The 10,326-nt window shown below is 58.3% G+C and overlaps 1 protein-coding gene across 2 annotated transcripts; it reads right to left on the bottom strand.

The window, feature by feature from the left end:
• Positions 1-13: 13 nt before the first annotated feature.
• LOC148162713 (T-lymphocyte surface antigen Ly-9-like) lies at positions 14-9,902 on the bottom strand. Of its 2 annotated transcripts, none has more exons than XM_088017110.1 (4): positions 9,745-9,902; positions 6,510-6,902; positions 4,645-4,941; positions 14-3,132 (listed from the first exon to the last, which is right to left on the bottom strand). In XM_088017110.1, exons 1-4 carry the CDS (start codon positions 9,815-9,817, stop codon positions 3,038-3,040), a joined length of 858 nt encoding a protein of 285 aa, XP_087873236.1. In that variant the 5' UTR covers positions 9,818-9,902; the 3' UTR covers positions 14-3,037. The 2 variants fall into 2 exon arrangements, with proteins under 2 accessions (XP_087873236.1, XP_087873237.1); XM_088017111.1 differs by having other exon boundaries at positions 14-3,126.
• Positions 9,903-10,326: the final 424 nt, after the last annotated feature.

Here is a 10,326-nt window from a genome sequence, read left to right as displayed (position 1 = left end):
CATATTCCTTGACTGTTTTAAAAAGTATCCTTTTATTTATTTTTCTGAGTAGACTTGCCACCATGACATCAAGACCTGAGATCAGGAGTCAGATGTTCTACCAACTGGGCCCCCAAAGCCCTAAACATTATCCTTTGAAATAATGGACAGTAGGTCAATTAGTCCTGTGCACTTTGATTCTTCATAAAAATGAGTTCGTCATGAAGCCAGCACTGCCCAAATCTGCTTGACTCCAACTCATGTTCCCAAGAAAGAGTCTTATTTCTCAGTGTTGAAGGACCGAAAGGACATCCCTGGGAAAGCCACCTGGCCCCAGCCACGCCCCTGTCCTCTCCCAGCACAGGGTTACTACGGGCAACCTGGCTGCGGCAGCAAGTAAGGTGACGTCCCCGTGGGCGAGGCAGGGACACCTGCTCCCCTTCTCCGGGGCATGTCCGGCCGCTGTGGTTGCTGGGCAGCCCAGAGCGTGAGCACACACACACACACACACACACACACACACACACACACACAGGTGTGCTGGGGGCACAGATGGCTTCCGGGGCCGACCTCACGCTGCCAGGCTCACAGCTCTCTGAGGTTGGGGACAGACACTGTGCAGGCTCAACAGTGGCAGAGCTCTGGGGACACAGAGGAGCAGCCTGGATGCACCTGCGTCTCCAAGAAGAACCCAGCAGGGCTCCCTGCCGGCTCACCCACCCCCCAGGCTCCGGGACCCGAATCAGGAACCCCAGCCTTTGTGGGTAGAGCATGGAAGGAGAGAAAATGTGTCCCATACCAAGAGGTGACCCTATAGTATTTTTCTTGGGCTCAGGTGAAGTGTTCCCACCTCTCCCACAAACAAAAGGTGCACATTTATTGTCTGATTGCACAGGTGATAATTGCTTCTGCTTTCCTTCCTGTGGGAGAGGAGCTCCTGCTCTTTCTCACCAGGTCCCGGTATTACAGAAAGGGAAGTGGGGGTCTGTGACCGCAGGAGGAGAGCGCGGAGGAGGGCACAGGGGCAGGGATGTGGCCGGTGGGGCTGGAGGGCAGGGGTGGGGCTGAGCAGAGGGCGTGGGGCGGGGAGGCAGGCCTGGGCATCAGCCTTGTGGCTGGTCACCGAACCCCTGGAGCAGGGGCCCCAGAGAGAGAAGGACACGGGAGATGGGAAGGGTCCTGCCCAGACCATCGGAAGGGCCGCCCTGTGAACGCAGAGCGGCCCTGGAGGGACGGCTGGGGAGTCTGGGAGGGTGGCAGGTGGGCCGGGGGGTCCAGGAGAGTGGCCGTCAGGGACCCGAGGGCAGAGGGCATTGGAGCAGGAAAGGGGCATCAGTGGCGTCACATGGGGGTCACCTCCTAGCTCTCTAGGGGTCCCCATAAGGTGAGGTCAAGGTGGGGACTCAGGTGCGGAGCAGGGGCAGCATGGAGACCGGGTGAGGGCTGCAGGGAAGGAGGCAGCAGGGTCAGGGGGACGAGCCAGAGAGAGGAATGCAGGAGAGGGCAGGTCCCCAGAGGAGGGCCTTGAAGTGCAGGGAAAGTCCTCACTGAGCCCCGAGGAGCTCAGCGTCCTCCGTGGGGACAGGAGAGAGAGGGACACAGGTGTCACCCCTGCAGGCAGTTAACGCTAACGGTCAGGAACTAGAACTTCTGCTTTTTCCTGAGCAAGAGGAGGCTGGGCCATCGGCCGACGGGACGGGGCTGAAGGAGGTTTGCCAGGACACGGGACAGCCGAGGGCCGGAGAGACGGGCCCTGGGGCACGTTCCCTGGGCTGAGTCGTGGCTCCGGGGCTCCCGGCTGTGCGACCTGGAGAGTCAGCCTTTCTGGCTCCTTCTACTGATCTGTAAAGTGGGCACAACGGTCCCCACGTCACAGAGAGCCCACGAGGACCGGGTGACTTAGGAGCGAGCAGGATGGTCAGGGAGTGCGTGTCACCGAGCCAGCACTCAGCCCGCGCTGACGGTTACGGCTTCACATTGTCTGTGAACAGCTCTCGGCACGTGACTGACGCTGGGTGGTGTCCAAGACTGGTTGAGGCAGGGCGTGGGGTCTCATGGGGAACTTGTGCAGAACGATTTAGCATAGAAATAACTGATGGTTGGATCCACGCAGTCCCTGCTCAGAGCAGTGAGAGGGGGAGGAGGCAGGACCTGAGCTGTGGGCATCAGGCTCACAAGCAGGTGTCCCCGGAGGGCGGGATTCTCCTCCTTTTTAAAATTACAACCTCAGGGGCGCCTGGGTGGCTCGGTTGGTTAAGCATCTGCCTTCGGCTCAGGTCATGGTCCCGGGGTCCTGGGATCGAGCCCCACATCCGGCTCCCTGCTCGGCAGGAAGCCTGCTTCTCCCTCTCCCACTCCCCCTGCTTGTGTTCCCTCTCTTGCTGTGTCTCTCTCTGTCAAATAAATAAATAAAATCTTTAAAACAATAAAATAAAATAAAATTACAACCTCAGTCCAAAATTTCTCAAGGAACTCCACAATATTTCAAAATCCGAACCCTGGAATGCAGGCAGAGGGGTCCTGGAACAGCTGAGGAACAGAGAGGCCACAGAGCAACCCACACAGACCCAGTTCTGCTGACGTGACCTCCCCCAGCGCCCAGCACTGCATGGCACTCCAGGAGAATTTTCTTAGTTAATACTTCATAGTCTGCAAATGGTTAGAGAGGCACAGAGGGCAGAACCTGAGATGACTGGGGTTGACAGGCACAGCCAGGCAGAGGGACTTGGGAGAACCCAGGCTGCGTCCTCTCCCAGCCTCACCTTGTCTCTGGGGTCTCCAGACTCCTGCTTTCTATACTATATGCCAATATCAAGGTCCCTTCTCCCCTCCTGCCATCCTGCACCTGAGTCATACACAGATGGAGCCTGGAAACCTGGACCCTCCCCCACTCAACGATCCCCACAGCCATGGCCACACCAGCCAGCCCCCTGCAGGGATATTCTCTGAGCAGCAAAATGCAGGAGAGAGGGAACCCAGGGTCCAGTGGGCACAGAAAGAACTGCAACCTGCCTCTCCCAGGCTCCACGTTCTTCATCTTCATACGTGTCACACAAAGTCACGGCAGATCTCCAAGGATCACAAGCACAAGAACAACAATCCACTGGATGACTCCCTCGTGGGCACGGAGGGCTTGTCCATCTGAATCTGTTTCTGTCACACAGAGAGAATGAACTGAGGACACCCATTGCCAAGCACATGCAGACGTCTGAAGGGACCTGGTCAGAAGCCGCAGAGGGAGGAGCATGGCAGGTGCTTTCCCTCACCCAGGTCCCGAGCCCCTGCCTGGGGCCGAGGTGCTGAGAGGAACAGAACATGGTGCCTGCCCTTGAGGAGCTCCTCGGCCGGGGGAGGGCCAGGAACATGCCAGAGGCAGCCAGCCAGAGCCATGCCAGGGCACGAGAGCTCACAGCTTCTACCCGGGTCCTCAGGGAGGGCCTCCTGGAGGAGGTGATGGGGAAACCTTGTCTCGAGGGAGGAGTAGGAGATTCCCCGATATTCGGGGTGGGTGCGGCCTTCCAGGAAAGAGAGCCATGAACAGGAATGTCCGGGTCAACTCTCCAGCCCTGGGAGCAGCCTGCACCCCCTGGGGCAGGCGGGAGAGGGACCAGGCAGGGAGGAGCCGGGTAGGAGGATGAGAGGGAGGCAGGAGCCTCTTTCCAGAGGGTCCAGTGGGTCACTGAGCCCTGAGCTTCCTCTGGGATCAGGGATGCTGAGGCAGCAGGTCCCCCAGCAGCTGGTGGAGGAGGGGGTGGAGGGGCGAGGGGACACACGACGAACCAGGTCATTCATTCATTCATTCATTCATACATTCAGGGACACACTGACTGTGAGCAAACGGCCCGAGGCCGAGGGTGGGACAGGCATTCAAAGTAGAAGCAGACATGGCCCCTGCCCTCCAGGGGTTCAGGCTGCAGAGGAGACTAATCCTAGGCCAGAACATCAGCTCTCATTGTGGGGTCACTGACCGCTCCTTAGAGGAGACGAGGTGTGAGGGCAGGACAGTGGCAGCTCCTGCACGGCCCTGAGCCATCCAGGCTGAGGAGTCCCTGTGCAAACTCTATTCATGCTGGAACTGCACCCAGCGTGTGGCCCTGTGGGACTGCTCGGGTCACAGACCCCCAGAGCCAGCTGCAGGGAAGGGGTTCCCGGACGGGAATAAGTAGGGAAGTGGAGGTCTCCTGACTTGGAAGGGCTGAGGGCAGAGGGAGGGGCCTGAGCCGAGGCTGGAAGCTGAGGACAGAGGACCCAGCCAGGAATGCAGGCAAGCAGGTGGGTGTGAAGTGTGTCCATGAGACCAGAAACGGGCAGAGGAGCCCGGAGCCCTGAATCCTGCAGGGAGTCGCTGGCTCAGACCCCTCAGATGGCACAGACCACTGACACCCCCAACGCCCTTCTGAAAACCACCCTAGACAAGGAATGATGGATGAGGGTGGGGAGAGGTACCTGCTGGGGGCTGCCTGGACCAGCAGGGGTGAGGGGTGGGGAGGAACAGGGGAGGGACACTGAGAAAGGCAGGAGTATGTTGGATGTGACAGCCAGAGTCCTGGATGGAGTGACCGGGTGGCCGGGGGTGACATAAACATGGGGGACAGAAGACAGAACCCTCAGCCAGGGCTGCCTGAGCTCCCGGAGAGCCCCTCCCCTCTGGCAGGATGCACTCACCGTGGCCACAGACGTCCCCAAGGTCCCGGGTGGCAGTTTTCTGGTCCACCTGGTTGCTGACCACACAGGTGAGGCTGGTGCTGGGCTGGCTCGGGGGCAGGTTCACAGCCATGGTCCAGGGATTGGGGGCTGGTCCTGGGGCGGGTCTCTGCTCCAGCTCCCTGGAGAGACCCTCGCTCTCCCAGGTCACGGTCAGGTCCTCCCTGGTTCCGTTGGCGTCACACTCCACAGTGACGTTGCACCAGGCTGGTGTGAGGGACAGAACGGTGCCCCGGATCTGGGGAAGGGGCACGGGCTCTGTGGCGGGAGGGACAAGAGGGCAGAGCATCACGTGAGTGGAGGACATCCAAGCTCACGCTTTCTCCTGCGGTATCTCCCCGAAGCTCTGGCTTCCTCCCCCTAAGGATGGTGAAGTCTTTTACAGATAGCTCAGAAATGACCCAAATACACAGCAGGTGACCATAAGGATGGGAGCCACTGAGTTCAGCTTTATGTGATTTCACTAGACTGAGCACGTCTTAAAAATCTCCCTTGATAAAATAAATGCTAGATCCACCTACTGAAACCCATTAATTCTAAGAGAGTGGAATGTCACCTAGAAGAAGGAAAAGTTGTAAAAGATTTTCCTGGTCCAGACCCTGGCCCTGCTTCTCCTGCTCGGATGGTGCTCAGGACTGCACAGCCCCTGGTGCATTAGGCCACTGGCCAGATCTGGGAGCCCGGAGATCAGTCCCAGGCTCCAACCAGGAGAGACCGCGGTGGGCGACACAGTGGTGGTTCCTAGAAATGGCCTCCCTGAGTGTGGTTACATCATGCCCTGAAATTGGGTCCACCCAGGAAGACAAGGAACAGACAGACGGCCAGTCTTGGGAATCCCCCCGGCCTCAGGCTGCAAAGGCCACTCTCTCGGGAGCAGGACGTCTCCCTGTGCGGGGGCGGGGGAGGGGTGCAGGGAGAGAGAGCTGCTCCCTGAGCGTCTGAGGGAGGGTTGTCCTGTGACCTTCTCCGACATCTGTGGAGGTTCAGAGCTGGACCCATGGAGACTGAGAGTCAGCTGGCCTCGGGCTGGTGCTGAGAAGGACGAGGGGCCGAATCGGGGAGAAGCACGTTGGGATTCCGGATCCTGCTTCGAGACCAGTGTCCCCAACCGTGGCCACGTGCTGACCCTCAGAGCCTGCAGGTGCCTTAGGTGCCATGGCAAAGGGAAACTGAGGCTGCGAACCAGCTGACACTAACTAGACGGGCCCCATGTGATCACAGGGTCCTCGCAAGTGGAAGGAGGCAGAAGAGGTGGGAGGGACGCAGCGTCAGAGGGACTCACCCCACCAGTGCCGGCTGGGAAGGGGGAGGAAGGGGCCACGAGCCAGGGGGAGGGGGCGCCACTAGAAGGGGGGACAGGAACAGAAATGGGTTCTCCCCGGAGCCTCCAGAGAGGAGCACAGCGCTGCCGACACCTGGACCTCATGGCAGAGGCTCTGGGGTCTGACTCCTGCCCTACAGCCCAGGAGGACACGCAGGTGGTGGTGTGGTCAGCCACTGAGGGTGAGTCACCTGCTATAGCAGCACTGGACAGCGAATAGTCACACTGAGTAGCCTGAGTCCTGTGGGCACAGTGAGAGTTATGGCAAAATCCCCATTTCCCCCCCATTCCGTGTTCCACTCCAGAAGCACCGAAGTGACTTATCCCTGGTGTGAGTCTCAGCTCTGCCTGCATTTGTGATGGACACATGACATCTAATTTGAGGGGAGAAGATCAAGTCTGAAGGCTGGGGTCTGGAAGGAATCCTGCAAGTGGGGCGCACGGACACTCCCAGGGACCGAGGAAGGAGGTCAGCTGTGGGACTGGGGGCGGGGCCGCCACATACCATAGACCCTCAGGCGGAAATCCTGGTCATATTGTCTTCCTCGCCTGTAGGACTCTCGAGCCCGGTACCGCCCACTGTCCTCAAGGGTCAGGTTGTCAATCCTCAGGGTCGTTATGTTGAGCACATGGACCCTCTTCTCAAACTTGTCCTGGAAGTTGACCCATTCTGGAACATCTCTCCCAGGAAACACGTGCAGCATGACTATGTAGTTGGCCCTGGATACATTGCCCCAAGAAATCTTCTCCAGCTCGACCTCTGGAGGTAATTCTGGATTTCTGATCACATGAAACCACACAGAACCTCCTTGAGTCCCCTTCAGAGAAACAGGGATTCCAGAATCCTCAACTCCAGAACCATGGGCTCCAGCACTCTGGGTCACAGCGCTGCAGACTCCTAGGGCATAGGACACAGAAAATGTGAGTGGTTTTCATTAGGAAGAAAGGAGAAAACCCTAGAACCCATCTTTCATCTTCTTCATGAAATCCATCCCATGTGCTCCCCTTGAGTCTTGGAAGGCAGGACAGTGCCATGAACCTGAGGCGAGGCTGGAATCCCTCCTGGTCCCCGGGGAGCATCCCTTGACCGCGTCACGTGAACTTGCTCCCCTGCAGTGTCCTGACCCCTAACAGTGAGAGCATGAATGTCAGGAGATCTGGGATCCGAAGCACGAGCACATTTTCGGTCCACACCGAGTGCATCTCTGCAGGAGGCAGCTTCTCACAGGGCTGCAGAGACCCCTCCTACCCAAGGCCATGCAAGCTCTGCCCCTGAACTGGGGGCCGCTCCCAGGGACTCGCCTCTACAGAGCAGAGTGCTGCCAACATGATGGACAGCCCTCAAGGACAGCAGGTCCTACAAGGGTGTGACAGGGTCTTGCTGTGACCCTGTCTCCTGCTCGCTCTGACGAAGCCCACCGCCGTGTTGTGGGCGGCCCCGTGGAGAGACCCCCATGGGGAGGGCGGAGGGCAGCCTCAGCCAACAGTCCGCAGGGTCCACACTCGTGGAAGTGTCTCATTTAACAGCTGCTCACCGCCCAAGTGGGGCTCTAGTTCCCTCCTCATGTGACAGTATATTCATCTTGTCCCTGCAAACACTGTTGCCCTGAGCACCTTTGGGTGGATTCTGTGCACACAGGGACTTATTTAGGTTGTCGGGGGCGGGGGGGCATAGACATCACGTACAGGACATATAAGTCACATGTGAGTGCATGTATATGTGTCACACACGGGTGTGTGAACACTGGGATAACCCCTGGGTGGGTCTAATAGACCAAAGGCAGGTCCGCCTCAGCCCCTGACAGACCTTGCTCATCGTCCCCCCGAGGGTGACCCCCAGCTGTTCTCCTCCCAATAATGCTTAGGTTTCCCACCAACCCACGCTGACCCAACTTTCTGCCCTTTGCAACACTGATAAGGGAAAATAATATCACATCATATTTTAATGAGTGTTTCTGTTATAAATGAGCCTGGTGGCTCCCTTATGAATTAAAGACAGAAAAACTCTGTCCTGTATGACCTGGTTCCCACCCTAGGTCCACCCAAGGCTCATCTCCTATGGAAATATGCAAAGTTCGGTGCTGCACAGGAGACCCCCAATCCCAGGATGTCACAGCTGGAAGGCCTTTGAGGGGACCTTTCACAGCGGACAGGCTCCCTCGGGGGTAAACCTGTCCTGGAGCCCCCAGGGCAGAACGAGACCTGGAGCCGGCTTCCCTCTCTCCCAGCCCAGTGCCTCCCCTGCAGGGAGCTGCCCTGCAGCCCTCCCCTGCCCTCCCCCTGCCCTCCCCCTGCGCAGGGCTCCTCCCTCCCAGCACTGCTGTCTGGTCCCTGGGGTCTGAGCAGTTCTGGGTCTCACCCCGCAGCATTTGTCCCGGGAGAGGGGACTGCAGTACTCGGCGGGCTTTGGCAGGGCAGGGACGTGGGGTAGCTGAGGGTTAACCAGCACCTGCTGGAAAGGGGGGAACCCGGGAGAGAGGAGGCTCAGCCCTCAGGCTGCTGGGGAGGAACTGCCCAGAAGCTGGACGAGAGCATGAGCTTGAGGAAGCTGGACGCCCACTCAGGACGGGAGGAAGACCCGAGAGCTCTCAGATCTGCAGAAGGTGCTGCCCCCAAAGAGGGACAGCGGGTCAGGGGCAGGGCAGCAGTGAGCAAGAGTGTCAGAATTTATTTAAATAAGATGAAATTTACCTTTCACCCATCAGCATAATATTTTGTCCATTTATCTCTCTTTCTTCCTTGCTTTCTTTCTCAACCTTCCAACCCAGACATTTATAGAGGAAACTATGTAATTTCCCGTATGTCTCCGGTTCAATAAAACAGAAAGGAAGAGAAAGGCCACATGTTGTTGACGGGAAGTTCCCTCCTTGAAAGGGTCTTCATGCCTTGCAAAGCTCTTTTTCTGATGACTCATTGCCCTGTTTACAGATGAGCTATGATTCGGGAAATTTCCTAAATCCCTGCAGCTCAGGGAGGGCCTGGTACAATCACACCAAACATTACAGACAATAAAAGATTTCTCATTTGTTCTTATTTCTGCATTACACAAAGCAGATAATCTCTGATGAAGTAAGAACGCGGAATTCCAGCATTTGTCAGGACAGGCTTTCTTTCAGTTCCGTTTTTGGGGCCCCTCCTGTTCCCCCCTGTCACCCGTACCCGGAGCCACATCCGCATTCTCCTCTTCCGTGCTCACCCTTACACACGCAGGTGGGCACAGACCCTAGTATTCTGGAGGCTCCTTTCCTTCCTTTGCAAACAGAATGTCACGGCATTCAGGCCCTCATCTTGCCCAAGGAGCTGGACTAGAGTGGCTTCCTCAGCTCAGACGGGGGCTCTGGGTCGGCCCTCCTGCACACAGCAGCTGCAGAGGCTGCCCGAGCCCCTGGGCATGGCAGGCGGGGGTGCCCATCCCCAACGCTGGGTCCCACGCAGCCCCTCCTATGTCTCCTCCATCCCTCTCCACAGGAGACTCCGGGCTCTCCTGGCCTCACCCCCCTGGGAGGGGTTCCCTTCATGCAGCCGGGCAGCCAGGGCTCGGGGCTCCCAGCCTGGCCTCAGCCAAAAGCTCCCTAAGTTCCTTCCGTTCACCCTGGGGCTCTAAACCGAATGCACTGCGTGTGCTCAATCATCACGGAGCTGAGTTCTCTGGTTCTTCAGCAAAGCCCTCAGGCAGCCCAGGAGCTCCTGCCTCCCTGCCCACCCAGCGGCCCCCCTCCCAGGGAGCCCGGGCCACTCACTGAGGAGGAGGCTGGTGAATCCCAGGAGCCAGGAGGCCCTGCACAGGTCGGGGTCTTCTGAGCAGGTGCCCATGGCCGGCTGTCTCCCTGCGGGCTCGGCCTGGGCCTAATGGCTGCAGGAGAAACATCCAGTACACAGAGGCAAACAAAGAGGAAAAGCTTCGCTGAGAAGAGCCCTTAGCTCCTCCCCACCGCAAGGGCAGGGCCGTTAGTTCGGGGACCTCACTGTCCAGTGTAGAGTCAGCCATTCCATCTCTCATGTTATCTCAGCACCTGCAGTGGGGTCTCAGGAGATAATTGCAGAATAAATGTAGGAACAGCCCCCCTGCCAGGAGGTCTAGTGCTGGAGGGGCCCCATCCCTGTGCTCACAACCAGCTTGGTGGTCTCCCCTCCCCAGCCTGCACCCCTAGGGCCCCCGACCTGTGTCCCTGGGTTCCCACTCAGCCCAGGACCCCTGCTCACCAGGGCCAGCCGATGGCCAGGCACAAGGTCACATCTTAGAGGCAAGGACGCGGGGCCTCTCCTGCTTTGGGCCTGTCCTCTGTCTTTACACCATTTCACGAGTCACATTTCCTTTCCGA

Source organism: Eumetopias jubatus, unplaced genomic scaffold (assembly GCF_037043125.1).
Source record: "Eumetopias jubatus isolate StellerSeaLion01/CBP00866 unplaced genomic scaffold, mEumJub1_p1.0 scaffold_12, whole genome shotgun sequence".
In the NCBI taxonomy this organism is placed as follows: Eukaryota; Metazoa; Chordata; class Mammalia; order Carnivora; family Otariidae; genus Eumetopias; species Eumetopias jubatus.
This window is presented reverse-complemented; position numbering and strand designations above follow the sequence as displayed.

Bases quoted from the DNA above. Each gene is read 5' to 3' on its own strand.
- LOC148162713 (XM_088017110.1), bottom strand. From the start codon at position 9,817: ATGGGCACCTGCTCAGAAGACCCCGACCTGTGCAGGGCCTCCTGGCTC. The intron at 6,903-9,744 runs GTGAGTGGCCCG...CCTATGCCCTAG, and splicing joins ATTCACCAGCCTCCTCCTCA to GAGTCTGCAGCGCTGTGACC. The intron at 3,133-4,644 runs GTGAGTGCATCC...TCTGTGTGACAG, and splicing joins TGGGGACGTCTGTGGCCACG to AAACAGATTCAGATGGACAA.